The sequence below is a fragment of the Megascapheus bottae genome, chromosome 15, assembly GCF_031878675.1.
Source record: "Megascapheus bottae isolate mThoBot1 chromosome 15, mThoBot2.hap1, whole genome shotgun sequence".
Classification (NCBI taxonomy): Eukaryota; Metazoa; Chordata; class Mammalia; order Rodentia; family Geomyidae; genus Megascapheus; species Megascapheus bottae.
Window position 1 is genome coordinate 43744389 of NC_143523.1, and position 15550 is coordinate 43759938.

At 50.3% G+C, this 15550-nt stretch overlaps 1 protein-coding gene across 1 annotated transcript in view; it reads left to right on the plus strand.

Annotated features, from left to right (window-relative positions):
* Window positions 1-240: 240 nt before the first annotated feature.
* The window catches only part of Adamts14 (ADAM metallopeptidase with thrombospondin type 1 motif 14), a 58852-nt gene continuing 43542 nt past the window's right edge, over window positions 241-15550 (plus strand). Inside the window, exons 1-2 of the mRNA XM_090345535.1 lie at window positions 241-319; window positions 1940-2379. Of these exons, the coding sequence (XP_090201661.1) occupies window positions 241-319; window positions 1940-2379 (519 nt within the window). The remainder of the gene's footprint in view (window positions 320-1939; window positions 2380-15550) is intronic.

Sequence of the window (15550 nt, forward strand, 5' to 3'; positions counted from 1 at the left end):
TGGGCGCTGGCACGTCGGCGGCTCCTCGATCCCGCCTGCAGCCTAGCGGTCTGAGCCGGCGGTGGCACGGTGCGGGGAGGGGGGACCAGGGAGCGGGAAACTGCGAGGCCGGGAGGAGGCGGAGGCCTCGAGGCCGGCGCTCGCGCGGGCGGCCCCGGGTGCGTCCCAGCTTGGCCCTCCTGCCGGCCCTCGGACGCCTGCCCGGCCCGCGTCCCTTCGCGCGCGCGCGCGCGCGGACACATGGCTGGGCTCCGCGCGCTGCTGTGCTGCCTGCTGCCCCTGTCCGGCGCGCTCTGCGCCGCGGGCAGTCCGGCCCCAGGTGCGTGTGAGTCGGGTACACGGGGCCGCGTGGGGTCCCCAGGGTGTACGGGGGAGGGAAGCCCCAGGGCCTGCCGTCGGAGCTGAGCTGTTCTTGCATTTCCCCTGAGGTTTTCTTTCCCTCTCTACCACCATGGAGAGACAACCTAGAGAGGATTTGGGAGCAGGGAGTCTGTGTGTGTGTGTGTGTGTGTGTGTGTGTGTGTGTGTGTGTGTGTGTGTGTGTGTGTGTGTCCATTTGTCTGTCTCCTCCTGTATGTCTTTCATTTTCCTTGTCCGTGGTCTCAAACTTGGGCCGGCCCGTGTGGGAGCAGGCACTTGTGTATATGTATCTGGTTGTCTCAGATTCCGACCGTCTAGCAGGTGATTGCCTTGCACACGCACTGCAGAGGACACGGTGCACACTGCTTCACAGACCCAGCTTTGCATCCTTGGTCCCCTCCAGCAGAGCATTGAAAGAATCTGCAGCCTGGACCCAGCCAGGTGCAGGCTAGACACACGGTCTCCTACCGTGCAGCATGCAGTTGGTACCCTCCTGCTGATTCTGGATTAGCGGGGAGAAGCGCTGGTCGTTTCCATTGGTTGAGTGAGACCCCCTCTTGAATTAGTGTTGCGGGTAGCCTGGTATAGTGGATAAGAGGAGAGTGAGCACTTGGTCACCCACATGTAACTAACTACCTTGGCCGTTTCAGGACATTGTTCTCTGTTTTATCAGCACCAGGAACTGGAGAGACCATCGAGCTGTGTGGAAATGAAAATTCCTCTCAAAGTTGTATCCATGAATCACCAGGCCTGGAAGCCAGGGAACTGTCATTCCCTCCTGGCCTGGCTGGGCCCCGGGAAAGCTGTGTGAGGATGAGGTGGCTGGCATGTGGCCTGGAGCGTAGGGCCATGACCTCACACTTAATTCAGCCCAAGTGGGCAGGTCACCCCCTATGTCTCCTTTTAGTTTTGAAGATCTATATTTATCCTGCCTGGGGCAGGGCCATGTAGAAATCTTTGCAGCTACTGTGCTGCTTTTTTTAAAAAAAAGTTTTCTTTGTAACCGTGGGAAAAAAAAAAGAACCGTGTATTCCTTTCCACCCTTCTGCAGCCCCACCTTTCTCCTTGACATGGGCTGAGATCCCCTTGGGTTTCTAGGTGTGTTTGTTTTGGCAATGTATTCTTAGGAGCTGGGGGAGGAGGGTTCTATCCCAGTTTCATTTGGTGACTTCAGGGCCCTGGGAGAGTTTGGGCAGATTAGGTCTTTCCTTCTCTTGCCCTGGAGGATTTCAGAGAATTTCAGCCCCTTCCTAGGCAATGCCCAAGGCTGGAAAGCTTGTTGCTAGAGTGATAAGGCTCTGTTTGGCATCATTTGCTTTCCTCTGCTAATTATAAAAAGGACCTGAAGGCTACAGGGAGCAGATGATGTTCACAAATTTATAGCTACCTAGATATCATCCTGTCAAGGGTAGAAATCCAGAGGCTCATGAAGTAACCAGTGAAAGATGCAAGAACCTGTAGGCCAAAGGGTGGGTTGAAGGTGATACTCAAAAGTTGCCAGTCTCTGCCTGTCCCCATGGCAGCTCCAGCTTTCCTGTTACCTCCACATGTGAGATGACCTTTTGTTTTCCTCCCACAGAGCGTCGCCTCTCTGAGAAGCTGAATGGCTATGGAATGACTATACCCTGCAGTACAGATTTTCGGGGACACTTTCTTTCTCATGTGGTGTCTGGTCCCTCAGCAGCCCCTACAAGGAGTGTGGACATGGACAGGCCACCTCTCCCCTCATTGCACTCCAGTCACCGAGTGGCTCGAAGCCCCCTGCGCCCAGAAGGAAGGCCCTGGCATCATGGTAGGGCTGGGCATCACTTCCTCTACTTCAACGTGACTGTTTTTGGGAAGGAGCTACACTTGCACCTGCGGCCCAAGCAGAGGTTGGTGGTGCCCGGGGCCTCTGTGGAGTGGCAGGAGGATTTTCAGAAGGTCTTCCGGCAGCCCTTGCAGCAGGAGTGTGTGTATACTGGAGGTGTCACCGGAATGCCCGGGGCAGCTGTTGCCATCAGCAACTGTGATGGATTGGTAAGGGACTCAACTCACATTCTCCTAAGCTGCCAACCCTTCTTCCCACTGTCCCAGTTCACATGGTCATCTCCTAGGCTTCCCTGGGTTTGGCAATCCCCTGGGCATAGTAGTGATGGGGGCAGGTCAGGGCTGCTCTCAGGCCTCACCCAGATGTCTGTGGGGCCTGGGGCACTTGTGTAACTTTGCTCCTGGCATGGGGTACGCCAGAGGTGTTCAGTAAGTATAGGCTGGATGTCTCAACTAAAGCAGCTCCCTGAGAACCTCTCTTGGCATGGAACCAGCTTGAGTCTGCTGACCCCTGGTGACTGTCCACTACATGCCAAAGGGAACAGGACCATAAAGGCCCCTGTCCAGGCACCCTGTGAGGCATGATTGTGTGGCCACATGGCACATGGTGTTTGATGGCAAGTCGTGCACTGGGTATTGGGGTGGAGGTGGGGCTGTTGGAGTCTGGGCTGAGACTGTTTAGGATGAGGCTGCTGGCATTGGTAGTCTCCTCATACCTGCTCTCATTAGCTGTGTGACTTTGGGGAAGACACTTGCCCTCTTTGGGTTTCATGTTCCTCATTTATCCAAAGAAAGGCTGCACTGGATGCTTTCTGACCCAGGTAGATCAGTCCAGGCTGGGTCATGTCTCAGGCTGACCATGGATAAGCTTCCAGAGTCGTCTTCTGAACCTTGTATAGATGTTCTGGCTTTCCCAGGGTTTCTCTGTCTTAGGTGGGGGACAAAAATGGGCGTCACCTGACACAGCAGTGGCTGAGTAGGTCACTAGTCATCCTCTGTGACCAGGCCACCGCTTGAGGTCAGTCCTGACAGTCCGTGTCTGGATACGTGTCCTCCAGGCCAAGGTGACACTCCTGGCCTGCCCTCCCCTGAGCCCATCACCGCATTAGTAGAGGCCTCTGAGACAGGGACTTCCTCACTCCCAGCCCAGCCAGGACTTGGAGCGTGGCCACTTCCCATGACCCAGACAGCTTACTTACCTTTAGATCAGGCATGCTGCAGATGCTCTGATGACAAGGTCCAACCCCACACTTTGATAGCCAACATCTACAAGATATGCACTGGCAGTTCTCCAGATGGGGAGGAATATAGGACGTAGGGTGGAGCCAATTCTTCGGAGGACCTGTGGGGTACAGGGATGAGGTCAGCAGAAAGGGAACCCCATTTCTCACTGGGACTATGTACTCATTGTGGCCATCCAGACCACAGGCAAGCTCTACTTCCCTGGGTCCTGGGTCTTGAGGTCCTGTACTATGTGAAGGCTGGGGCATGCTGTCTCATCCCCACCCCCCCGCCACTCCGTGCCTTCAGTGCCTCTGTGAGTCAGAGCCTGGCGCTGAAGTGGTCACACGTGTAAGATTTGTCACATCTGGTTCCGTTTTCCACTCTGCAGATCCTGCCTTGTTAACGGGTTACTCCAAGTAGACCCTGGCAGGCAGTAGGAGGAGGCAGGAGGCAGAATTTCAGCCCTGCTAGGTCCAGGAAGTCCTCAGAGACATGGCCTTGATTCTTACAATGGGTCTGCAGTGACTGAAGAGTGAGCAACACTCTTTCCCCTTTTTATTTTCAATGAAAATGTTGTAAAATGGATGGTGGTGGTGGTCGCACAGCAGCAACAAATGCGTACTTTAAACGCTGGATTGTACAGTGTGTGAAATGTTACAGGAAGTGCTTGGGATACAGGGAGGCCATGGAAAAGCACTGCTGTCATGGTTATGAGATAGGAAGTGTACACGGTATTAACTGCAGTGTAATAAGAAAGTGGAGATGAGATTTTGTAATGCTAGCTACCCGGGAGGCTGAGATCTGAGGATTACGGTTTAAAGTTAGCTGGGGCAGGAAGTCCACAAGACTCTTACCTCTAGTTGACTACCACAAAGCCAGAAGTAGAGGTTGGCTTACGTGGTAGAACACCAGCTTTGTGCAGAAAGCTAAGGGACAGCATCTAGGCCATGAGTTCAAATCCCAATACTGGCACCTCCCCATCCATCCCCCAAAAGGCCGACTATCACGTGTTCCCACTGATTTATAGAATATATACCTAATATGATGATGATGGTGATGATGATGATGAGACATAAATGTAAATGGGAGATAATTTGGGGGAGGGGTCAACCAGAGAGGAAAAGAGAAAAGGATACTGAGTGGTAAAGAGGAACCAAAAAAAACCACTGTATAGGTGATATGTAAAGACAGTATAATTAAACCCACCAGACACTGTTTGTACAAGATTACTGCAACTCCTCATATTACTAACATGCTAAATCAGAAAATAAAGTAAAATAATCAGAGGCTTAGCTGAGTCCCTGCAGCATGGTTTATAATGTGGCAATAAAGGCCCCGCCGCCTCTCAATCTGTTCTGGTGGTAATTCAGTTTCAGTATATCAACGTGGGGAGCAGGGACTCACTCTGCTCCTAGCAGTGAAGCTTTCTGTGTTGGGGTTAGTGTGTGACTCTGTAAGCACAAGGGTTGAAATTCCAGCTCTGCCATTTGCATGTTATAGGACCTTGGGCAGTTTTCAGCCATTCTGTGTTCCCTTATCTGCAACATGGAGACAGTAGAAATCATTCCGTCACAGAGGTCAGTGGGTAAAGGGTCATGGTACTGCCGAGGTGTCAACTGTGACTCTTAGAGGTGGGGCCTCAGTGATAAGTACACAGGTCTGAGGAAGGTGGCAGGAAGGAGGAAGATATCCAGTCCACCCCATTTGTCTGATTGCTGTTACCAGAGGGGCTGTTGGGTGCTTAGCCAGGCAGGCAGAGCCCTTGCCAGTCCCAGACTTGCCAGGCCTGGGTGCAGCTTGCTCTTCACCTCCAGTGGCCATGTGAAAGAACCTGTTGGCCTCTCGCCTTCAGACTTTGCTTTGCTGAATCCATCCCCCGAACCTGCACCAGTTCCAAAGATGTTAACTCAGTTTCCCCTTGGGCAATAGCTTCCTGACTATGAGTGAGGCCCAAGAGCCACAAACTAGAGTCAGCACAAGGGTGTTTGGCCCCTGACAGGTCCTGGAATACAAGCAGCAAGGCTTTCCTGTGAAAGCATGAATGAGTCAGTCATCCACTGCTGTATAACATAGTATCCCAGGATGGAGGGACTTAATTAGCACTCGGTGTCTTTCCTCACAGTTCTGTAGATTGCCTGGCGGTCCCTCTCCTGGTTAGTTTTGAGCTTCCTTTTAAAAAGGTAGGCTGTAGGGTCCCAGCTAGCCTCATTCATGTGAGGTATGGTGTTGGCTGTAAGCCCAGTGGCCTCAGTTCTCCCCTTATGGCTCTCTTCCTCCAGTGGGTAGCCTGGCTCTTTTTGCCACAATCCCTGGGCAGCATTCCAAGAGAGGGAAGACAAAAGCTATATGAGCCCTTAGGGCCTAGCTTCAGACGTTGCTTGCTATTATTTCTGCATGTTTCATTAGCTGAAGTGAGCCCCGGGATCAGAGTGGGGACATGGATTTCACCTCTTGAAGGGTGAGAAGCAGCAAAGACTTACTGCAAAGAGACAGTGCATAGGGACAGGAGAGGCTGTTGCAGCCATCTTTGTAAACATTCCTCCTTATTGACATTCCCCCACAGTGACGGGGCCTCCTTGAGCCTCAGCCCTATCTTTAGTATAGACATTAGTCACTGAAGTGCCAGGGACAAGAGAGGGGAACATGCACTGTCACTGGGAGAATACTGTGCTGAGATGCACTGAAGTTTGCTTGCAGGCCCTCTGGACGCCCACCTCAGGACTCTTCCTCCTGCTCCCCAGAGGCCATCTGTCCTGGCTGTGGTCTGTGTGAGTGGAGCCCAGGGCCGGGACGGCGGAGGAGCAGCCAGTTCTTGAGGCTGTCTGGTCTTGCAGACTTGACTCCCTGTCTCCCCGTGGCTATGCCTTGCTGTCTGCCCTGGATTAATAACTTATTTATGGTATGGAATAAAAGCCAGACATCACCTCACTGCTGCTGCTGCTCTGGAATAGAGTGGCTTTCCCTTCCAGTGAGGGCTGGTTGGATTTCTCTTCCTCCAACTGTGGCTGAGCTGCTCGGAGGATTGAGGCTGGGACATGTGGAGGATGGAGCTTCCCCACCTGCCTGGAAGTGAGTCCTCAGGAGTCCCAGCTCCTCAGTCTCCTGGCAGCCTGCTGCTGCTGTGACAGCTGCCACATGTCTTTAGATGGCCCCTGTCATGCACATGCCCTGTGGAGGGCACACACATACCACAGTGTGGTTCCCACCCTCCACTCTGGCCTTGGCCAGAGGTCCCCAGGGCCTCTGCATCCTTCATTTTTCAGCTTAGATTGACAAAGGGAAGAGACTCACTCAGGGTCACCCAGTAGCAGAACAATCTTCTTCCCATCATCCTTTGGCTTGTCCCAAGATGATGGACAAGGGAAGAGTCTGTGTGAGCAGGGATTTTAGACCGTAAACTACAAGAGGTCCAGTGACAGGGTAGCTATGTCAATTGCCTCTAGGTGGTGGATGCTAAAAGTGATTGTCCCCTGCTCCCTGGGCCTGGAAGGGTCCTGAAGGAGGTGTTTATGTGGTTCCCACCACCAGGGGAGAGCTGTCCAACTTCTCTATGTTTCATTGTCTTCCCTAAAATGAGGAGGCCGACCAAGAACACACATGGTAATGGGCCAGTTGGTGGGATTTGATGCTCAAGTGGAACCTTCTGGGTTTTGTTTTTTTTTGCCAGTCCTGAGACTTGATCTCAGGGCCTGAGCACTGTCCTTGGGCTTTCTCAAGGCCAGTGATCTGCCACTTGATTCACAGAAGCACTTCTGGCTTTTTCTGTGTATGTGGTACCAGGGAATTGAACCTGGGTCTTCATGTATGCTAGGCAAGAACTCTACCACTAGGCCAAACTCCAGAGTCATCCTGACTTGTGGGCTGCTATTGTGTGCACATGACTTGTCCTAGAATATTAAAAACCCTGCAACCTCATGTACACCCAGTAACACAGCAGGGGGAGCTGTGGATGGGCTGCCTTCGAGAGAGGTCTGAAGGTGAGACTTTGTCAGGACACATCTTGTCTGAATGCCAGTCTTGTTCCTAGCACATGGCTGAAGGCCTCCGTCAGTCTTTGCTTTGAAGCCATTTATCTGTTTCCTCTGTCCAGAAACCACTCTTCCTCCCCGACACTCAAGCCGTGTCTCTGTCTTCTTCTTTATACCTTCTCTGTGGCTGAGTTGACAAATGAACACCTAACATATCCAGCTTTTCTTGTTGCTGTTGTTGAAGTGATGTGAGGGTCTCATTAATGTTTTCCCTTGAGCACCATCCTTCTGACCTACAGATTACAGGTGTGAGTCACTACATTTAGCTAATGCTAGAAATCCTAAAAGAAAAAAGAACAACAGAAGCTAGGCTCACGTCTGTAATCCTAGCTAGCCAGGAGGCTGAGATCTGAGGATCACATTTGAAGCCATCCCCAGCAGAATACTCCATGAGACTCTTACCTCCAATAAAGTATTCAGAAAAAGCTAGAAGTGGTGCTGTGGTCCAAGTGGTAGAACGCTAGCCTTGAACACAGATTGGCTGAGGGATAGCACCCAGACTATGAGTTCAAACCCCAGGACTAGCAAAAAAGAAAAGTAACAAAGCACTAGGGTGCTAAGAGCCTCCTGTTCTCTCGGTGGTGGGAATGACTAACAAAACCCATCATGTTTGTCCCACAGTCTACTCTCCCCTGGAAGTCAGAGCAGTCCTGCAAAAATCCAAGTCCTCCCGTACACACGTCCTCCTCCACGTAGTCCCTCCTCCCGGTCCTCCCTGCTGTCCTCCTTCTGGGGACATCCAGATATTGCTGGGGCCTGACACTTAGTCCAGCTACCCCCCTGCAAAGTCTTACTGTGATCTCCACTGTGCTTCTCCCTCTCCATGCCTTCCCTCTCTGTGGCTCTGTGCAATGAGGACCTTTCAACTGCATGCCCCTCATCTAGATGTGGGTCTCTGATGAGCAATCGTGAGCAAATGACTTGGTGCTATAGGAAAGGATGGAGGAGAGGTAGCCTGATCCAGGCTTCTGTGGGGTTGGCTCAGAGGGGAGACCTGCTGGGACCTAGACCTGCTGGACCCTCTTCTGTCAAGGGGCTGGATATGACTTTACTCTGGTGCTGTCTTTCTGTTAGCTGGCTGGCATTGAAGCTGTGGGCTTCAGACTGCAGGTCTTCCTTACAGGCAGCCGCTCATTAGCTCAGAGCCTGGCAGTCAGGCTGCCTCCTGGCACTCAAGGGCTGCTTCCTGTCTCCTCATCCCAAAGCCACAGCCAAGACTCAGGGCCAAGCAGGGGACCAGGCAGAGCTCCCGGGCCCACGCATGGTGGGCTGTAGTGGTGATGAAGTGGGTCAGGCTTCCAGCCACGTGGCTCCTGGGCACTGGGGAATGGAAATGGGTTGGCTGTGGACCCAGCGAGGTCTGCCTTAGCTCTGGCTGCGTTTCAGGACAGAGCTTGCAATGAAGATGAGCCTCTGACCACCTGCAGATGGGAGCTCTGCATTGCATCTGAGTTAGGACCGCAGCTTGTGGGAGGTCTCCTGGGCAAGAGGGAATTAGGGAGGAAATCGAATGTGTCCATCTGTCCCTCTTCTAAGCACACTTACCAAGCTTTTGACCACCTGATCACTTATCTTTAGTTCCAGTGAGAGGATTAAGTTAATTAGCCCCTTTATTATCATTAGCTGGAGGTACTACCGATAATTGTCCTATCTGCAGAATGGGGGTTGTGATATCATCAACTTGTCATTGTCTGCTGGCAGGTCACCCTCTTCTGAGCCCTTTCACTTGCCTCCATCCTGCATGGGGAAATTTTAGAAAATTATTCTTCATCCAGAGAGAAGTTGAGATGGCCCCGAGTTATACGTGGTCCTTTGGTCACTTGGTTTTGTTCAGCCATAGAGAGGCTCGCAATGCAGAAGCTGTGCAGGTGCCGCCTGCCGGATTCCATCCTCTTCAGGACACACACAGATGGTCCATTTCTCTTCTTTCTCCCCCCCCCGACCCCCCATTCTCTGAATCATGATGAACTCCTATTCTGTTTGTGAAAAGAGACACAGGTGATTCATTCATCTATTCCTTGGGTTGGAAGCTTCTGGCATTTACGAATGTGGTTCCCACCACTGGCTGCACACCCCAGGGTGTGGCCCAGGCAGTGGTAGCTCTGCAAACTCCTCGAGCAACTGAAGTGAACATCCAAACATGGCCCCACTACCATGGATGTTGGGAGAGTCTGCCAGGAGCCTGACAGAGAAGCTGAAGTCAGGTGGAGGGAGGATCAGGGAGTTAGGCCAAGGAAAAGAAGACCCTATGCTGCTGGGGGCCCACTCCAGCCTTAGGCTTCAGATGTGGAGACTGTGGCTTAGAGATGACCAGTGTCACAAAGCTGGGAGGGAACCCCAGGTACCTGTCCCTCACCAAGGCAGCCTCTATACCACTTGACAGGAATGTATAGCAGACAAGGAGGGCTACTTTATGTTGGTGGTACAGTTTGGATCTGGATTATTCCCCAAAGGCATTGTGTTAAAGGCTTGGTCACTAGCCTGTGGGAAATGGGGCCCAATGGAAGGAAGTTAGGTCGCTGGGGGGATTGAAGGAGGTGTTGGGACCTTTTGCCTTATTCTGTTTCTGTCTGTCCTGCTGTCACGAGACAGGCAGCTTTGATTTAGTCTGTGCCATATGCTATGGTGTACTGAGCCATCAGATACCAAAATAGTGGATCCAAATATCCCGTTGATGGCAACCCCTAGAACTGTAAATCAGAGTAAACCTTTCTTCTTTCTAGGCTAATTGGCTCAGATAGTTGGTCATAATGAAACTTGCCTGACACAGGTAACTTCCTTTTTTGAACTTCTTCAGGGGACAGGAATTGTATGATTATTTCATGCTCTGTGCAGAATGGGTATGCCATTAGAGATAAGGCAATCATTGAAAAGTTGGAAAATTTACAGATCTCACCACCCAGCACAACTCCAAAGGGCTGGGTACATTTCTGCCCTCTTGTCTGCATGTATTCTTTTTAACCTTGAAAAACACATTAAATTTTTTTCCAGACCTGCGGCTTGAACTCACAGCCTGAGCACTGTCCTTGGGCTTTCTCAAGGCTAGCACTCTACCACTTGAGCCACAGCACCACTTCTGGCTCTTTCTGTGTATGCGGTACTCAGTGCTTCATACATTCTAGACAAGCACTCTTTACACTAGGCTACAGTCCCGGTCCTGTCTTGTTTTCCTTGTAAAGAGTTTTTCTTCCATTGCCATCTCTTTCCCAGGGTCATCTTCCATTTATAGGCAGAGGATCTGAACAGGTCAAAGCCAGGCCAAATGGAGCCAGGAATTAGGGACAAACCTAGTATTCTGATGCTAAGACATTGCTCCTCACTCTGAGGTCACTGCTCCCTTCCTGAGCCTCTGGGGCTCCGGGCAGAATTAGAAACATGCTGATGACCATCATGAGTGTGAACACAGCACTTCCGTAGCCCTCGCTGCATGCTCAGGACCACAGTAGGTACTTAAGGTATTAATGCTACAAAATAGGTGCCACTGTAACCTCAAAGCATAGGGATGATATGTAACTTGCCCAAGATGACATGGGAGTAGCAGAGCCAGCATTTGAACCTCAGGACTCTCTGGCTGTAGAGTCTGCATTTACCCACCCCACCTGCCACATTGCACCTTCTCTGAGATGAATTCTTGGTGCAGATGGGCTGGGGGCCCAGCAAGACCTCAGCGACCTTGAGAAGGGAGTCTGCATGGAGGCTCTGGCTTCCTGCTATTTTTTCCTGCTCTGGGGTCTGAATGCTGCTGGTGTGGGGGCATGGCAGAGTATGCCAGGTGCTGGCAAGCCTGGCTGATTCAACCCCATCTACCAAATGACTCCTTACCCCCAAAGCTGCAGCTCTGTCTGAATCAGCTTGCAGACTTTTCTTGGCTTAGGCTGAGCTCTTGGCTGCCCTAGGGCTCCAGCAGAGTTCTGTGGTTGGGGCTTTCCATCAGGTTTGAGTTACACGGAACCTCCGTGTCTGCAGGCTTTCATCTGAGCCACGTTGACTCACACGCCTTCCAGTAGCAGGCAGCCTTGTATGCCTCTCTTCTCCCTGAATGCATCATGATTTTTATTAATAGTCTGGAGATGCAATTTATGTACCATATAATTCATCTGTTTCAAGTGAATAGTTCATTGGATTTTTAAAATTATATTCACAGATATGTGCAACCTCTCTGCAGTCAATGTTAGAAGATTTTTATCACCTCATTAAAAAAATGCATGTCTCTCCTTACTACAGCCCCTGAGGCCATATTCTACATTCTGTCCTATAAATTTTCCTATCCTGGACATTTCCTATAAATGTGCTCATATAATTTATGATCTTTTGTATCTGGTTTCTTTCACTTGGTAGATTGTTTTCCTCTATGCTACGTGTGTACTCTTATTTCTTTTTTTCATGGCTACATAGTATTCCATTGTATGGAAACACACGTCTTGTTTATCCACTTGTTTATCCATTCTTTTGTTGAAGTCATTTGGATGTTTTCCCATGAGTAGTGCCTCTAAAAAATATCCATGGACAAGGTTTTGTGTAAACATATTTTTGTTTGTCTTGGGTGTATACCTAGTGGTTAAGTTCTGGATTGTGTAGTAACTCAACTTGTTTAAAGGATTGAAAGACTATTTTTCCAATTGATCGCCCTGTTTTCCATTTCCCACCCACAGTGCATAAGGGTTCCAATTTCTCCACGTCCTTGCCAGCATTTGTTATTAACTGACTTTGATTCTAGCCATCCTAGTGGGTGTAAAGTAGCTTTCCATTGTGGTTTTGATTTCTCTGGTAACCAGCGATACTAATATCTTTACATGTGCTTATTGCCGTCTTTGTGTCTTTTTTTTTTTAAAGAAATATCTACTCAGATTCTTTGCCAAGAATTAAATTGGATTATTTATCTTTTCTTATCAAGTTGTAAGAGGGTTTTAAAAAAATGTGTTCCAGATACAAGTTGCTTACCAGGGAGCAGAGGCTGGTCTGTCTCTTGTTGCTTTATGCACCTGTCTCTCGATCCCATCAGTAGGTGCTTCTTAACAGACGTAAGGATATGTTGAGGGTGGGAGGTATCTGGAGCCACCATGAAGGGTCCCGAAGGAGTGCTGTTCCAGCATAGGAGTAAAGCCGTCCCTCCCTTGTCCTGGCTCAGAGGCAGGGGCCCTAGATGACCCATTAAGAGGATCTGGACCACCAGTTTATGTTGGGGGCTGCTGGCAGCTGAGTTGACTTCCGGAAGCAGCAGGGGTTGTGGGACTTGATCCTAGATCCACTTCTTCCCTTTGAGTTTTAGTTTAAGCACCTAGTTTAGAAAGGCACCATTTGAAGAGACGGAGCTGAGGAGGAGCGAATCTAGGGTGGAACCCAGGGCTCTGCAGTGAAGTGTGAGCTGCCAGGTGGAGATCCAGGCCTTTTGGTCAAGGGAGTTGTGGGATAATCATATGAAAAAATTCTGGGAGGAGCCAGAACTGCAGATGTGCAAATAGGAAGGTTAGGGAAAAATCCAGGGAAGGTCCAGGGTGAGAGGATATCAGGACAGGAAAATGATTGTCAGGTTGAGTCAGGTGGCAGTGAGGTGAGCAGTGAGTGCCCAGGAGGTGGTGGTGACTGCAGAAGATTGTTGAGGTGAACACAGAGGCAGTGGTGCAGACCACCCTTTCCTATGCAGGGAAGCAGCAGCTGGACAGGAACGGCAGGGAAGGGATTCTGAGGATGCAGAGGCTCCGTGCTCTTGGCTGTTGATAGCAGCAAGGAGGAGTGTATCAGCTATAGGGGAGCAGAGGAGAGAAGGCCTAGATGTGGGAGCCTGGGGGCAGTGTTGAATGTCAGGAGCTGATATATGTCAGGGAGATATGGCAGAGCCCTTTGCAGCGTCATGGGCACATGAGAGGTGTGGCCGCTGCTTTCCAGTGAGCAGTGGCAATGGTGTATCATTTCTATTAATGTGTGGATGTGGAGGGGAAGACCAAGACCCAGGAGCTTCCTTGTTTATTTTTAGTGTGTCTACAAGGGTGATGTACACAGGAGTTACCGTTTCATAAGTCAGGTAAAGAGCAGACTTCTTTCTGGACAGTGTCACCCCTTCTTTCACAGTCTCCCAGTTTTCCCCTCCCATGCCCTCACACAAGTTGTATGGTTCATTTTCAACATAGTGTCCAGCGAGTATCATTGCTGCATTTGGTCACCCTTTGTCCCTCCATTTCTGTGCCACGGAGGAGCTTCTTTGGGAGAACAAGATGTGGAGAGAGAGGGAGAGAATTCATAGGTGTTTGCAAGAGAAGTATAGTGTATCCGATAAAGAAATCAAAGATGGGAAATGCGGAGTGAGGGCTGGGAGGGTTGGGGGGGCTGGGAATCAGGAGCCCATGCCTTAGAGGTCTCCATGGAGTTGAATAAAGGCAGGGTTGGATGTGCAGTGCTGCGATGGGAGAGAGGGGACTGAGGTTTCAAGCTTGATTTGCTGGAAGCCTAGAGCCTGAGATAGCACACCTGGCCAAGGTGTATCCAGACCCAAGGCTGTAATCCTGGAGAGGTATTGGGATGGCTGGCTGGGCAGTGGCCTCTCCTCTGGGGAGTTGAACTGGCTATGCAAGCAGAAGGAAGAGAAGATCTGGTAGGCAGCGAGGAGACCCAGGATTACACCTAGAAAGGCCTGTTGCACTGTGTGTACGCTTGGTCGGTCATGGGGCTTGAACTCAGGGCCTGGGCACTGTGCTCAAGGCTTATGCTCTACCCCTTTGAGCCACAGCTTCACTTCTGGTTTTCTGATGGTTAAGGGTAGACTTTACTGCCTGGGCTGCATTTGAACTATAGTCCTCAGATCTCAGCTTCCCGAGTAGCTGGGATTACAGGCGTGGGCCACAGTGGCTCCCTGGCCAGTTGCAGTGGTGTCAGAGCTCTTTACCTCTGTTAGATTGCATACTAGGTTCTTGTTCACTGCCTGGCAAGTCACAAATGGGGCATTGCCCATAGCTAAGCTTGCATTTTTCCCTGTCATAGAACATTTTCCAGTCTTTAGGGCCTGTGGCCCTCCTGTAGCTTCCTCTGTTGGCTTAGTGAACCCCAATCTACATACATGTCCATACAGTTTTAGAAAAAACATGCTTACACATACACATGCTCACATATGTACAAATTTCAAACTAATCAGGCTTTGATTACATACTAAAATCTCGTGAGCTTGCCCTGACTGTAGATAGCTTCTAAAGACTAACTGAACATGCTCCATTTAGGCCTCACATGAAGGTGATTTTTAAGCTATGTCTTCTTCAGAAGTCCTGGGATTTCACCTTGGACTTGGAGGCTTTCCTGGAGGGGAACCTACATAGCAAAACCTCACTTAGCATGGCTTGTAAACCTCTGGATGAAGAGAAGGGAGAAGCTGTTGCCTATGCCACTAAAATGATGTCACCATTCACACTGGAAAATTCAAGCCATCTTCCCTGTACCACCCCCACCTACACCCCCTTAAGCCACACACCTCCCAGGAAGGACTGTTCAGAAGCAACCACATTAAAGGGAATTTAGGGCAAAGCTGGGTGGCCAGGCCTGCTTGTTGGAGAGTTTCTGTTGGGGGGGGTGCTGCTTCCCATGTGGTGTGGGAGGCCCCCTGGATGTAACCAGTGCTTCTTTGTTTTGATTTTAGTGCATGAAGAAGCTCTCTCTTGTATATATTTCCTACTTATGTACTATTCGCAAAAAAAAAAGGTATGGGAAAAAGATATGGTTGATATTTATTTTCCAGCCTACCAGAATTTATTTTCCCTTGATGTCTTATCCAGAAATTTGATTTGATTTTAGTACTTTAAAATTAGCCACCACTTTTCAGAAATATAAACATCTCATAAATTGAGAGACTGGAGTAATTTGGTGAGGAGGCAGGGAGCCAGAAGGTCTGCTTGCCAGTCTGTCTGCCTTGCATGGTGCCTGGTTTCCTGGCCAGGGCAGTGATTCAAGGGAACTTAGGCCAAAACTCATTATGCAGAGGGGAGACCCAGGTCCTTGGGAAAGTGACCAGACATGTCCTGCCCAGGTAGGTCAGACCTTGGAACTGGAGGAAGAGATGCAGGCCAGCGTCGAGGCCTCTCACCAGGAGGAGGTCTCTGAGCCCCATGGGGAGGAAGCCCAGAGCTGGACAAGGTGCAGACATCAGG